Genomic DNA, 15,306 nt, shown 5'->3' with positions numbered 1-15,306 from the left:
TGTGCCTCAGGATGTCTACCAGGGTCTAGAGAGCCCTGTGGAACAGGGCAAGCAAAAGTTGGCCTCCGCTTACGCAGAAGCTGCTTCAGCGTGTGCAGCTCAGGTCCTGCGCACACGTGGCGGCTTTGTTGGAGCACCCCGTCTCCCTGCCCCCCGTGGCCCCTCAGAGCCAGGCACCAGAACTCGGGCACGCTCGCAGCCCTGCCAGCCCAGCCGCCCAGAGGCCAGGAGGAGACGGCGGCTTAGGGACACGAACCTGGAATCTCATGGGGCCAGTAGTCGTTACAGTGGGGGCAGTGCGGCTCTGAACTGGACTGGAAGTACTTGGCCACACAAGGCAAGTGCATCCTGATTCCACAGGTCTCGCAGCTTTGACCCTGAAATGAGAAAGGTGATGGCCATGGACCCCGCCGTGTTCATAAACCTTCAGGAAACTGCAAGGAAAACGTCCCGCAGGCTCAGTATTTTTGTCTTCCAGGCCCCAGATTAATAATAAAAACAACCTGTAAGTCTACCTTAGTGCAGTGGGTTTTAGTAAAGAATCTGATGAATGAGGACACGGGGAAGAAGCTCAAGACTCCAAAGGCCAGAGCGTGGCAGCAGGGGCGGCAGGCCAGGCCCTTGGAGCAGCAAGGCTGAGTCCCAGGCTCCCAGCACGTGTGGGTCCTGCAGTGGGCGTGAGGACGGCCACTTTTCAGAAGGCACTTTAGCAACGTGGAACAAAGCTTTCAACAGTCGTGTGTGCACTCTGGTCCATAAATGCCACTCCCAGGAATTCAACCCAAGAAAACAACCAGGTGCCCAAGGATGGATGTGCAAAAGGCCTATCCCGGTGTAGGTGACGATCGCAAAAAGATAAAAAGGAAACAAACATCCAGCACCAGTCCAGCTGCTCTGTTCTGCAGCCCTACAAAGTACACGGGAAAACAGATGACGGGGAAACCATGGTTGAGACAGAAAGGTGTTCACCACACAGCTGCCGAGATAATATGGACCACACAGAAGACCTCTGAGAGCCTTATCTGGAAAAAAAGTAGAAAGAGCCCTGGGACGAGAACAGAGGGACCAGGGAGGAGAGGCGGGCCTTCGTGTGCTCATCCTCGGACACTTCTGAGGAGACGCCCATCTTCTGCTCACGCTGGAGGAAGGCCTGGGGCCCAGAGTGAGAGTTCTAGAAAGTGCCCGCCCCCGGCCCTGCGGTACCTGGATGAGGAGGCTGTGGCACATCGTGCAGACCTTCACGGCATCGGGGTACGTCTCCCGGATGTACTGCTCCATCTCCAGGATGGCCCGGCCGTGCAGGGTGAACTCCCCTTCCTTCTGCAGGGACACAACAGGAAGTGGCATCTTTTATGAAACGGGCACACCTGGCCCTCTTCCCACCCTGTATCTCTGCTCCCATGGCCTGAGGCCCAGAAACGGGGAGAGGTCCACATGCCCCTCGCCGCACAGGCTTTCACCAACCCCGGTCAACAGGCATCCACGCCGGCCTCTTGCAGAGCCTCTAGCGGGGAGAACTTAGGTAAGACCTAAAAGGAAACCGAGGCAAGGACCCCCGCACCTGCATCATCTTGGCGCCTTCCTTGTGCCTTCACAGACAGGAATCACGGATCTTGCACGGCAGCCCCACATGTGAGGCCTGCCCAGCCCCCCAGATGAGGACAGAGGCCGGGAGAGGGAGGCAGTGATCCCACGGCGTGAACTCCACCCCCTACCCAAGCGCCCACTTCCTCCTCTCCTCCCCAGCGCCCCCCAGCCCCACCCCCAGGGAGCAGCACAGCGGGTGCCCCCAGCCCTGCTGCCTGGAGCCTCCGAGGGGATCATCCGTGATCACTTCCAGCTGCGCCACTTTACGGGCAACGCTCGAGACGGTCCAGGGAGGCCCCCGGCGTGGCTGGGTGGCATGGCTGGTGGGGCCTCCCGGTTCCCCCAAACAGACACGGTGGAAAGCCAGGATGTACAGAAAACCTGGCTGCGGTAACTGCCCTACGGCCAGCTCACAGGGCAGAGGCAGGGGTCACAGAGGCCCACGGACGTTTATTCATGAAAGCCGACTAGTGAAGCGTGAGGTGAACCTCTTAACCATGTTTGTTCCCCTCCGCTGCCCGCGCTGGGGGAGGAGGAGCTGCCGGCGGGGCTCCTGGGCAAAGGGCGCTGGAGGGCCGGTGGGGCCAGTGGGCAGGCCGACGTCGCAGGCCTTGCAGGAGAAGCTGCTACTGGAACCTGCGGCTGCTGGGTCAGCCCAGCGCTCCTTCGTGTCTCCGCTCTTCTCCACCTGACGCCTGCAACGAGCTGGGCCCGTTTCTCCCACCTCACACCGCCCCCCCACCGTAACCCAGCCAGGAAGTGCATTCACTCTGGGCCTCCAGTGGCAGGCGGGCGACCACCCAGAGGGAGACACGGCAAATGGGCGCAGTCAGAGAGCAGGAGCGCTGACCGCGGAGAGCAGGGCGGGCAGGCAGGATGCAGCCCGGGGACTCTCACAAGTGGACAGGGGCCCAGCACGAGGCGCTGGTGTCCCGCGCCGCAGGCTGTCAGGCCAGCCAGGAAGCGGACAGGAGCTCTGTGCCCCTCAGGTGCTGGGCACGGGAGGGCGGGCCTCCCAGGCTGTCCTGGGTCCTGTGCCCGCTACCTTTCAAAAGCTCCCCAGTCCGTAACAACGCTCCATCTCCACGGCCTCCCTCACCCTCCTAACCGCCCTCTGGGCCCACCCTTGCCCCTCTGCAACCCTCTCCAGCGACCTGAGCTCTGCGAGGCCCAGCCCCGTGATGCTCCGCCATTCTTAGGCTGAAGAATCGAATCCCTTGCTGCCCACCTCCAGGCTCACCTTGTCCCCTCTTCCAGAGCGCCCAGCTGCAGCTCCTTGCACCCACCATGCCCACTTGGGCACAGGCTGCTCCTTCTGCCCTGGACCGTGGTGCCCACCCCCAGTCCAGGTGCCTCCTATCCAGCCTTCAGCTGAGTGTCACTTCCTCTGCAGAGGGCGGGTTCCTCTGTTAGTGCTGTCGTAAAACCCTGTTTCCTCTCTATCCGTAACTACTTCAGCGAGATGCGGGGCTCACCTCCGGCTCCCTCCCAGACCGTGGGCCGGCCCGGTTTTGCTCACTCTGTGTCCCCAGCACGTGATGCGAGGCCCAGCGCTCGGCAGTGCTGTGATAAACGTCTAAGGGAAGAGTTAAGTAGGCCTTGTATCGATCCCAAGGAGGAACGCCCAAGGCTAGGGTGAGCAAGTTCAAGTTCAGAGTCAGGCTCGAGCTGCAGTTACTAAACGTCTTCTAGCTGCCTGAAATTGTGCCCGGTGCTTACTGTTCATGACCCACCCATCCTCGGGGCCCCGTCACCGGGACAGGTGGCCTGCCCTGGATCTGCAAGGAAGACCCAAACCCAAGTGACCTCCCAGGCCTCACAGCCATCCTTTGAGCTGGGATCTTGCAGTGGGGACTGGTCCCTAGGGTGTGCAGAGATGCAGCTGCCAGCAGACACCCAAGCTCCAAGTATCCATGCTTTCTCTGAGGCCTCCTCCATATCTTGGGGCCTCGCCTGCTGACCCTGACCACCCCCTACTCCAGGGCCCCCTGAGGGGCTGCACAGGTGCCTCAGCACCTCCGTACCCTGTGCAAGGCCAGGGCGGACGGAGCCTTGCGCAGGGTACCGGGCAGGGCTCTCCAGGTACTTTCGTAACAAAGTGCCGCCAGGTGACACCCCGCCACAGCATGGCTTCTGAGCAAGGTCCTGTTTCTGAGAGGCTGAGGATGAGACTCAGACATGGTCCCTCCGGTCCAGGTGCTGCCCCAGGAAGGCTGGTCGGGAGACTGGCCAGCACTCACCCCGCAGCCCCTCAGCTGTTCCTCGAAAAGTGCCACAGAACTCACGGCCATGCCCATGCCAACCACTTCAGAAAGCACTCCACCCTCGCTACAAAAACACCTGCGCACCACCACCGTCCTCATCCTTCAGACGGGAAGCAGGCTCAGAGGCGAGAAGCCACCGCCAGAGGTACTGACAAGGCCAGAGGAGGACCCTGGGGGTGTCTCACCACCATGCCCTCCCCCTCCTCCCGGGTCTGTTCCTTTGTCCACACGAGGCCGGAGGGGTCAGTCAGCATGGGGGCTCCCCGGAGGCTGTCGGGGCTGCGGAGGCCAGCACTCAGGGAACCCCCAGCCCTGGAAGGACGCACCAGCACCTCCACTTCACTGAGGAAGAAGCAGAGAGCACGGGAGGCAGGGTCCAAGGCAAGTCCAGCGGACCCCAGAGGCCTTCTTTCCTTCTGTCGTCCCTGCTCTGGGCAGCAAAGCATCAGTCCCGATAAAGTCGGGCACACAGCCCTGCACTGTGGTGGGACAGCACCTGCATGTGCTAGACACACGTGACCACCCTGGGGGCCAAAGCCGGGCACAGAGGCTGCACCTGGGCGGCGGAGGGCGAGCTTCGGGGGATACGACGGGTGTTCGTATCCACACGGTCCCGTATGAATACTGGTATTTCCTAATCTACGAGGATATCTTGTATTATTTTGGGGGTAAGTTTTAGATAAATGCTGTTCCTCTGGAACTTCATCTACCCACCCGGTCACCGTTCAGGAAGTAGTACCTCCAGGAGTGATGAAGTACAACGATGAAGTCACAGTCCCCAACCTTAGAAAGCCTGGCCCGAGGACAGAGCATGGTCAGTTATGACCCGAGCTGCCCGAGAACATTCCATATTGCCAGATCCACCCCAGAGAGGAAGAAAAACTGCGACAAAGCAATTGATGGGGACCTGCAGTCACCCAAGCTGGGCCTGAACACGGCTCTGCCACTGGCCGGGTGTGGGACCTCACCCAGGTCACGGAGCTGCAGTGGGTTCAGCTACAAAACAGAGCTAAGGGGCTCCCTGCCCGCACAGGGCGGCTGGGAGGACCCAAGCACATGCTGCGCAGACACGCCCAGAGATGCTGGCACCCATTAGCGGCTCCCCTCCCCCCGCCCTCGCCGCTGTGGCCTCTTCAGACATTTCCTCCCATCAGGCAAGTACCTCAGGCACTGAATGTTTCTGGTCCGGCTACCAGGGCCCACCCACCCTCTGAGATCAGTAACTCAGAGCACTGTTGCCAGGACTCCAGAGGCGAGCTCCACCCCAGAAGGAAGTGAAGCAGCGTGTCACCACAGCAGCGGCCTCCCACCAAATGAGGAAGTTGGGGGACTATCTCGGCACGTCCTGCCCAGACACAGGCCCCCGAGGGGCAGGGCTGTGGTGCATGAGGCAGCGCTGAGTCTGTCTGACTCGCGTTTCTTGGAAACGGTGGTGCGTTTGTGGAAAAAGAACTGAAACATCTGACTGCTCCAGCCGACAGAATTAGACACGGGGTGTCGAGAAACTTGAAGTGCTCAGATTCCCACAGCACCTCTCCAAACGCTTGTCTACACGTCCTCTTTGCTCTTTAAGGGCCACCATCTAAGTGAAAGAACCCCACAGCGCCGGCCCTGGATAACATGACGCTGGCAACGATAACCAGGACGGGGACAGCGATTCCCGTGAGGGCCCAGCACTGGCACCCGACACAGCGGCTCGCCCCGCTCCCCACACCCCCGGGGGCGCACGCTACCCCCACAGGAATGCGGGGGCACCCGCCCCGGGGTTCGGGCCCAGGGCTGACGCCAGCGCCGTGCTCCTGCCCGCCACACGGCCTGCCTGGGCAGCAGAGCCTGGGGCTCCCCCAGGTCACGTGAGTGAACAGGAGGTTCCAGTCCTCCTCGCAGGGTCACTGTGGGCCTCACAGCAGAGAAGGGACCCGAACGGGCCTGGCTCAACAGACGTCCGTTAGATACGATATGGTTTTGGATGAAAAACTGTGATTCATTCTAAAAAGTGAGCCAAGCTGGAAAATCCACGGCACGAAGTACCTCGATCAGCCATTTGTTTTGTACGAACTTCTGCAGCACGTGCTCGGCTTCCTTCTTCCTCATCTTCTTGCCCTTAAGCTGATCAACCAGGTTCAAAATATTTGTGGAAGATGCAAAGCCAGTTTCTGAGTCAATAATCAGTTCCAACTAGAAGAAATAGATACCACATTCATCTATTAAACTGGCAAAAACAACTTTCAAGCAATAATACCAACCCTGGCAGGGGTGCAGTGAAACTATTCATATCACAGGCAGAACTGCAGGACTCTTCAGGAAAATAACTTAATAATATGCATCCAAAGCCATAAACAGTTTTGACCCAAAAGTCTCTCCTGTAACATCATCCCAAATGAATGACCTTAATGCCCCCCAAATCAAGAAGGCTCACTTCACCTCCCTGAAGATGGGGAAGCTGAGGAATGAATGAATAAGGAAATGGGGCAGCACCCCTCCCACTCAGAGGCGGGCAGGCCATCAGGGCTGGTCTGAGTGGCAGGCTGGAGTCGGTCGGGAAGGGCAGGAGAGCAGGGTGGGCCAGCGAGAGCACGCTCGGGAGCTGCAGACGCACTGTGGACCCAGGGCCGGGAGAGGCTGGCCGGCCAACTGCCCTAACACTTCTGCCCACAGCAGGGCACAGCCGCTGGGAAGACAGGCTTCCTGCACACACAGGCGTGTCTGGAATCTTAGAGCCCAGTTCTCAACCCTGGCTGATCGTCCCCAGAGGAGGCTTAGAAAGGAATGATTCTAGGACTCGGTCGGTCCTCAGAGACTTGGACTCAACAGACCCGAGGCCAGAAGGTCTGCGTTGTTTTTACCTCCCCAGTTATTATGGTGCATCCAGAGCTGAGAACCACTGTCTTGACCAGGTGCTCAGCCAGGTGGGTGACAACGTGGCTGAGTGAACAGCTCCAAAGCCAGGCAGGCAGAGCAGTGCTTCACAAATGTGCCTGTGCAAACGGATCGGGGGCACCTTCTTAGAATGCAGGGTCAGATTCAGCAATCTGGGTGGGGACTGGGATTCGGCCTTTCTAGCAAGCTCCCGGGCAATGCTGCCACAGTACCAGGCAGTGACACCTGCTCAACTGCATCACACACCCAGGAGGCCCACTGTTGCTCAACCAGCTGGGGTCAAACCCGGACCAGCCTTTCTTTCCTAGGCAGCTGTGGCGACATCCCCAGCAATCACCTGGCAGCTATGAATTCTGGGCAAGGCGCTCGGTGACATCCCCCTGCAAAGGGCTTTCTCGGGCAGCAGTGGTGACCCTCTAAGATTGCAGTTTCCATTTCCAGTGAAAGACAGGAATTCCTATAAGAAGCCCAGCTGCTGGGCAGTGGGAATTACTGTACTTACAGCCTTTCTAAACAGATCCAGCTCATTCTCTGCAAAATCTGAGGCCATTTTAGAAACTGAAGTTGTTGCAAGATTCACCTAAAAAATAAGTCAGTGTGAGGGTCAGTCTGTGCCCTTCACTTGTCGTTAATTCACTTGTTGGCGCTCTCTCCCTCCCTGCCTCCCTCCCTGCCTTGCCAGTCACAGAGCACCTGTGTCCCGGCACTGTGGGCCACAGGGATAAATTTGTAACCGGTCTTATGTTACAGGCTTAAACCTGTAGCTCAGTCAGTATGTCTAATTTTCAGAGATTTTAGAATTCCCAAGATTGTGCGATATCTTCCAAACTCAGATAAATTCAGGAAACTTGTCTGCATGCTAACGGAGCTTCAAATGCAAAAGGCACTGGGAAGTCTGGCAGTAAATAAATCTGATTTACCGATTTGACCCAGCATTTCCATGTTATTTGACTCTATAACCCTTTCTTCCATGGACAACGTTTGGGAAACCCTGGGCTAGAGCCCCTTTCTGTGTGGGCCCGGTGGGTAGGAGCCTGATCTCCTTTGACGGCCTAAGGTGGTTCCCGAGCCAAGGATGGGGGTTTGTATTTCACCTCCTCCCCTAGCTGGGAGGGAAAACCTGAAAACAACAGGAGGCCCCAAATACGTCTCAGTCCTTAGCGGCCACGCACGTTGTTTCTTTTCCCAGCTTCTATGTCTTGTTCTAAATGAAAAGGCATCTTATCCCTTTCTCCCTCCAAGCCCTTGGTGAGGCGGGTGCACCTGCATTCGCCCCAGTAAGGAGGGCACGGGGCTGTCTCCACTGCAGTCCCTCATACATCCACCAGGGGGCTCTCTCTGCACTCACCAGCGCGTAAATGGGTCTCCCGTCATCTTCCGTGACGCCTTTCTTTATCTCGATGTACAAAGACTCCAAGACACTGTTAATGTTGTTGATGAAGTCCTCCAACTTCTCTACGGTAGCATTGCCTGGAAATAAACAGGCAAAAGCAAAAAAGGGGGAGGGTGCTCCATCAAAAAAGGTGCAGCTTGTTTCAATCCCGCCATCATCCTGAACACAGGACAACAAAGCCAGAAATGGGCGGAGGCCCTGGCCCTTGTTGGGTGAGCGCCAACGCCTGTGGCTTCTTTCTTCCTGGAGCAAAGAGACAGCACTGTGAAGCAGAAACGCCTGGGAAATGGTATTTGAGCCTGCTGAGGTCTTCCTGTCTTGGCTGGCAGCCCTCGGCCTCCTCCCCTGCCGCCCGATCACTGTCCCCACTCAGCACCTCAGTGAAGTGGGCATCGCAGCCTGACTCCTCCGTAGAGCCTCTGCCCCTGCCTGTCCTCATGCACACGTCAGGTCCACCTCTATCCTTCCCTTTATTCGACATCCAAACACACATCGAACACTGACACACCTGTGCTGGCCCGGGGCTGCGACAGTGAAGAATAACGACCACAGGGTAAGAACAGCAGCTCACACGGAGCACCCACCCCGGGGAAGGCCTGGATCTGAGCGCTTTTCACGCAGTAATGAACCCATCCTGCCTGCAGAGGGGGGCTCACTCACCCAGCGTTACACCGCCAGGCACAGCAAGCAGCGGGGAGCCCTGACAGCACGGCCACAGCCCCTGACCTGTGTGCCAGCCGCCTCGTGCTGCCCCTAGTGACGCACAAGGCAGCAGCACCCTCTCTGGGGCCATCAGCCTGTCAGAGGAGGGGGTACGGACAGAGCCCGGGGAGCACCGCAGGGGGCTGGGGTGGATGGACAGCAGACTGGCAGGGGAAGGAGGGACGGCTGGGAGGGCTGCGGTGGCAGCAGCAGGAAGCGGGAGCAGATGGCCCAGGGCCCCACGGGCTGGGGGGCGTGTGCCCTTCCTCCTGTGGGACATGGGAGCCTCTCAGAGCTGGAAGCACAGGAGAGACATGGTCAGCCTTGGGTCCTGGAATCACCCTGTTGTACTGTGAGAGTCCGCCTGCCGATGCAGGGGACACGGGTTCGTGCCCCAGTCCGGGAGGATCCCACATGCCGTGGAGCGGCTGGGCCCGTGAGCCACGGCCGCTGAGCCTGCGCGTCCGGAGCCTGTGCTCCGCAACGGGAGAGGCCACAGCAGTGAGAGGCCCGTGTACCGCAAAAAAAAATAATAATAATAAAACCAACAAAACAATATGCAGGAAAAAGGCCAGGAAGGTTACCCACCAAACTGATGAACAAGGCCATTGCTAGGAAGTGAACTAAAATGAGGGGGTCATCCCAGGGCACTTGAACTTTATCTGTTTGGCTTCTTAGAAAGGTAATTGTAAGCTCCTTGTATAGCTAAATATTATGAAAGTTTAAAAAAATAAAAGATCACACTGGTGGCAATGGAGGTCGCAGCCACGTAAAGTCGGCAGCTGTGACACAGGCATGGCTTCTGCTGCGGAGGCCCAGAAAAGCTAATGACAAAGACCGGGACAGAAATACTAATACGCGAATCACAGGCAGGATCTAATCTTCCTTTACAAGTAAAGTTGCTTAAGTTAAAGAAAAGAAAAAAAAGCAATTTAGGGAATTCCCTTGCAGTCCAATGGTCAGGACTCCGAGCTTTCATTGCCGTGGCCCGGGTTCAGTCCCTGGTCAGGGAATTAAGATCCCTCAAGCCACGTGGCACGACCAAAAAAACAAAAAACGACGACGAAGAATGCAATTTAAAGAAAAAATTTGTATTAATAAACAGATGGTACTCGAACGTGGCAAAAATCCTAACGGTAGCGTGATGATGAAATTTGGCCACAGCTGCTGAAACACTGTGATCAGAGGAGTGAAACACGGTCACATTTACTGCCTCCGTGCCCTGCTCACGCGCCCTCCTCCTCACTCCCATCGACCAGTTACGAAAGCCAACTCGCAGGGCACTTTCTTCCATGAGATGTTCTCTGCTGCCCCGGCACGCAGCGCTCCTGTGCTTTCCTCCGCTCCCACGCCACGCAAAGCATCTCGCCCCGGTGTGCAGGGCCAGCTACCACGGACGGGCCACGTGCCCGGCTTGCTGGAGACCCTTCGGCCCCCGCCAAGCACCCGACTCGAGCCTGGGAAACTCGGGCGCGGGGCCCCCAGGCACCAGGAACCGCCTCCTGCCCACCGACAGGGCCTCTGCCTCGGGAGCCAGCCCCTCCGTCCCAGGTGACGCAGTGGCAAGTCCCACCTCCCTCTGAAAGCGACAATTCACATTTTCCACTGAAAAGGCCTCTCCTGGGTGCCGTTCAGAAGAACGTAGTCTGTGGGCAGATCAAAAGCATTCTGCTACCTCGGACTTTCCTCGTCAGCACGGAGATGAGCTAATAGCCGCCCTGCGCTTTCCCCTCTCCCACCACCTCCAGTTTGCTGTCCAGCCTCACTTTTCAGAAACATGAATGTTCTCAGTTTAAGAAAAAAAAAAGCCCTTCCTACCACTGACCTTGCAGCAGCCGGCCGCCTGCTCAGGGGCTCCCGTGGGCTCCAGCGCACAGCGGCCCTGTCGAGGGCTCAGCCACAGCCCTCTCCTGGGCGGACCTGCCCGTGCTGCCCACAGATGCCCTGCGCTGCACCATTACCTGGGAATAAGCTGCTCTCCTGTTCAGCCACACCCCGCCCTAACTGGACTGCCCGGGCCACAGAGGCAGCAGCAGGGCCGGCCCAGTCCCGCCCCACCCCTCTGTGGGCCCCCAGGCCAGCCTCTCCCTTTCTCTCATCCCTGAAGGCCACCGGCCACCTCACATCCAACCTCACACGCATGAGAACACTTCCCTGCAACCCTCTCTCCACTACGCCCGCTCCGACCAGCCAGGCTCCTGACCGTCTGGTGTCCCAGACATGTCCCTTCCTGTGCAGGCCTGCCCTGACCACAAAGGATCAGGGTCCCGCGCTCTGTCTGTCCTCCCACGGTCCTCAAGCACTTCCTTCCCCATCACACTTTGTTCCAGTTACCAAATCTGGCTGCCCCACTCCCTATAGACTCTACCAAAGAGTCTTTCTTTCCCCCATCTGTGTGATTCTGGTGGGAAAACAAACCCCATGTGCAGAAAACCAGAGGGCAGGAACCTGCAGGGGCCAGGTCCCAGGTCAGCCAACAGTGGGCCAGAACCCGTGCTCAGCCTCTCAATCTGAGCAAGGGACAAAGGGATGGCGAGAGGTGGTTCCAGCCCCGTCGCTGCAGGGGGAGGGTGGCTTTGGCCGTGAGGTGCTGCTGTGCTTTCCTGTGCCTGGTGCCCAGGGGCTCCGGCCCATTCCCCAGTCTAGCCACCAGCCAACGGTCAGTCCTGTGTGTTGCTTTCCCAACAGCCTCCCAACACGTTCCTTTTCAGGTTGGCCAGAATTGGGAACTCTTGCTTGCTACCAAGATCCCTGACGTGCCCGTTAAGTGCCAAGGTAACACCAGATCAGTGCTTCCCAAGATCAAGTCTTCAGACCAGCGAGTTTTCACTGCTCTGCCCCCTCTCCCTCCCCTCTTCCTGGAGCCCGTGGTGGAAAAGCTACAGTTGGTAAATCCGTAGGAACACAGTGGGCCTAAAGCTGTGTCCGAGGATCCATTTGGCCCCAATATCCTGTGAGTCCCCGGTCATGATACCGCGCGTGAGATAAAGACCACATCACGTGATTTTGAGGCAACTATTTCCAGTCTTGGTTCTACCACTTCGAGGGACTTTAGAGAACTAACGAGTAACACTGCTCCTCCCTTCAGATCCGGAACCAATTGAGAAAAAAAGACAGGCTTCAGGTAAGTATCAAAATACCAAGTTTTTACAGGTAGAGCTGGATCAGAGGCTGGGTCCCTCCACACCAATGACCAGCAGTCAGCGACATGGGATGACCAGCTATACGAGGTAAAGAACAAGGCCCTGGACCTACCACAGCTGCCTCTCCTCAGAGAGCAAAGAGACACCCTAACCAGGACAATTAGCACCATGGCTGAACCAAGCAAGGGTCTGTAGATCTTTGGTGCCACCTGTGTTCTCTCTCCATGTAAGCAGGGTGTACCTGTGCCTTTCTTATGGGGTGTGGTGAGGCGGCTACTGCTGGGCTGAGAACAACAGGCCTGTAAACGTGGGGCTGTCATCACCTTAGCATGTGCTGGGCACTGCTCACTAGCTTGGCTCGTTGCATCACTGCAAGAACACTAACTCCATAAGGTGAGCGGTTATTATCACCTTTACGTACCAGAGGTTAAATAAGTCGCCCAGCGTTGGAAATGGAGCCCAGGCCAAGCTCCTGGGCAAGAAGCCACACAGCCTCTGTGGAGCACAGCAAGTGTCCTCTGGGAACATTCCCTACCCCAGACCCTACACATCTACATTCCTCCAGAACTGGGCACTGTGCCTTCAGGGTCACAAAGAGGGACTCAGCCAATACAGAAAGACGGAAAGTGTCTGAGCAGTGCCTGGGAAAGACGCCAGAGGCGGTGCTGTCGCCAGAAGGCTGTGCTCCGAGGCCACGTACAGGGGCTGTGCCTGGCCAACGTCCATCATTCCTCCACCCCTGACTACTCGGCCAGGTCACAGGGGTCACACGCACTGCTGCGGGAGGAGCTAAACTAAAGGCCAAGGGCTCAGGAGAGGACAGAACAGCTCTTTCTTCAGCAGGAAATGCCCTTCTTCTGTTGGGGCAATTAGAAAATGGGACTCAGGGCAGTGGACTCACTGGGGTAGCACTGAGCAAACGGGACACTCCTCTGAGGAGTGAGAGCTGGCTCAGTTCATTTTGAGAGGTCGTTTTTTCTGGCCACCACTGTTACCTCCTCTTCTTTTAAAATAAATTTTAGTTTAACCAACAAACCTCTTCTTGGTAATCAGAGTCTCTGCTTCCCAGAAGCCTACTGGAACCCAGGGTTCACTGGGTTCACCGCATACTTGGGCAGCAGGAAGTCTGCTGCCCTAACTTCTGAGCAACAGAGAGTTTTGTTCCAAACCAGGCACCACAGAGAGAAAACTTTTAGGCAGAGGAAATACTATTTTAGGCAGAGGAAATAATAGCAAAAAATAAGACCCCAGGGGACCAAACCACTTATGGGCCAACTTGCCCCATGAGAGCTCTCTCATCCGATGGGGCCAGCCGGGTGGTCCTCCTGAGCACTGAGGACGGGGCAGCCCCGGCCCTGGACCAGACATGGGCACTAGGCCACATCAGGCCCGAGAGCAGACCCCTGGGCTGGGAGAGGCTGGCAGGCAGGCACACTGGGCCAGAGAGGTGTGTGAGGGGTGGCGTCCCAGCCTAGGGCTTTCACCTCAGCTGCCTGGGGAAGGTGATCCCCTCGACACTCAGGTATGTGAGTGGAAAGACGGGCGCTCACAACGGCACTTCCACAGTGCGGTTAGTGGACAGTGCTAGGAAGAGCAGGGACAGCAGAAGGAGAGCGGTCGTTTACGCGGCAGACAGACAGACAAGAGTTCTCTCCGTCCGTACGTCACGTCACTACGTGCTAAGCTTCTGCTCCCTCGGGCTCTCATCAGACCCTCACGAACGACCGCCAAGGGGAGCCAATATGTGGTACGGTCTGTTTTCCAAAAGAGGAAACCAAGGGTCAGAGAGCGTAAGGACTTATCCAAGACCACAGGGCCGGTAAGTGACAAAGTCCAGGCCAGAAAACAAACATCTGGCCTTCAGTCTGGCACAGTGACAAAAGGACCTGAGCATTCATTTAAAAAAAAAATTCTTACTCAGATATGCAATGAGGTCTGAGAATTATGTCAAAATGATATGGGTGTGAGTAATCAGAGCACAGATAAAACAAGATTAGTCATGAATTATCATTTTAACTGGGTGGTGATGTGTACATGAGGCTGCGTTGTATTATTCTCTCTACCTTTCTTTCTCCATAATAAAAGGTTAAAAAAATATCTCGACGCTCAACAACATAACTTGATGCCTTAACCCCCAGGAGTCTGAATCAAAAAAGAGAAAAATGGTAGCGTCTTGTGACAACGGAGATTAGCTCAGGGCTCTGACTGTAAGCTAGATCCCAATGACACTCCACCAGTTTTCAAATGCTGGTGTAGGCTGGAGCCCTGCCATAAAGAGATATGGTGACTGCAGAGGCCACTCCGCCCCCTGACCCACCGGATAAGCGGTTGTGGTTTCTCAGAAGCTGGACTGCAAACAACTCAAAGAAACAGAATGTGTCACACACATTCTTCTGAGAGACTGAATATACAAACGGACAATAAACGTTATAGAAACAGGGCTCTGATCCACAGTCTGCAGCAACCAGCCCAGGGAACCAACCCACCACCTAGAGTAACCAGCCCAGGAAGCCAGCCTGCTACCTATAAGTTAGACCTGCAGGAGGTCAGACCACTATCTCTAGCAACCAGCTCAGGAAGCCAGCCATAACCTCTGTAATAATTGGCTCAAAATGACCAGGTCTTGGGCTTCCCTGGTGGTGCAGTGGTTAAGGATCCGCCTGCCAATGCAGGGGACACGGGTTCGAGCCCTGGTCCGGGAAGATCCCACATGCTGCGGAGCAACTAAGCCTGTGCGCCACAACTACTGAGCCCGAGTGCCACAACTACTGAAGCCCGCGCGCCTAGAGTCTGTGCTCCACAACAAGAGAAGTCACTGCAATGAGAAGCCCGCGCACTGCAATGAAGAGTAGCCCCCGCTTGCCGCAACTAGAGAAAGCCTGCATGTAGCAACGAAGACCCAAAGTGGCCAAAAATAAATAATAAAATAATCTCTTTTCAAAAAATGACCAGGTCTTGATTAATAACTGACAGCTTCCCTAATTTTTGTCCCTGCTTCCAACTTAGGATCAACCAGAGAAAGCCAGGTGTGCTCCCCCAACCAATCACAGCCTGTCCTGCTTCTAGACTGCCCGCCTCCAGCTTCCCGGGCGACGGCCTCCTATCAGGGCACAGCTGAAGCCTTCCCTTTGTTCCTCTATACAGCTTTCCCACTCCTCTGCCTGCCAGCAAGTCTCCAAAACACAAGTCCCCCTGTTAGAGCAAGCTCTGAATAAACAGCCCTTGCCTCTTCTCATCTGAGTGATCTTCACTTATGTCCACACTCTGTACACGTGGGACTTGGTTCAGCACCCTGTTCCCGGCAGGGGTGAGGAAGGTGGCTGAAAGGCACGAGCAG

General features: G+C 56.6%; 1 protein-coding gene across 3 annotated transcripts in view; it reads right to left on the bottom strand.

The window, feature by feature from the left end:
- The window catches only part of NSMCE1 (NSE1 homolog, SMC5-SMC6 complex component), a 36,307-nt gene that overhangs the window by 443 nt on the left and 20,558 nt on the right, over positions 1-15,306 (bottom strand). For 2 of the 3 annotated variants that reach the window (XM_081257283.1, XM_081257284.1), the window contains 5 exons: positions 8,080-8,201; positions 7,234-7,311; positions 5,883-6,029; positions 1,204-1,320; positions 257-377 (listed from right to left, as the gene is read on the bottom strand). In XM_081257283.1, coding sequence (XP_081113409.1) covers positions 257-377; positions 1,204-1,320; positions 5,883-6,029; positions 7,234-7,311; positions 8,080-8,201 — 585 coding nt within the window. The remainder of the gene's footprint in view (positions 1-256; positions 378-1,203; positions 1,321-5,882; positions 6,030-7,233; positions 7,312-8,079; positions 8,202-15,306) is intronic. The other variant, XM_081257285.1, reaches the window with a different exon arrangement.

Source organism: Mesoplodon bidens, assembly GCF_964165515.1.
Source record: "Mesoplodon bidens genome assembly, chromosome: 15".
Lineage (NCBI taxonomy): Eukaryota > Metazoa > Chordata > Mammalia > Artiodactyla > Ziphiidae > Mesoplodon > Mesoplodon bidens.
Note: the sequence above shows the minus strand (reverse complement) of the source record. Positions and strands in the feature narration are given on the sequence as shown.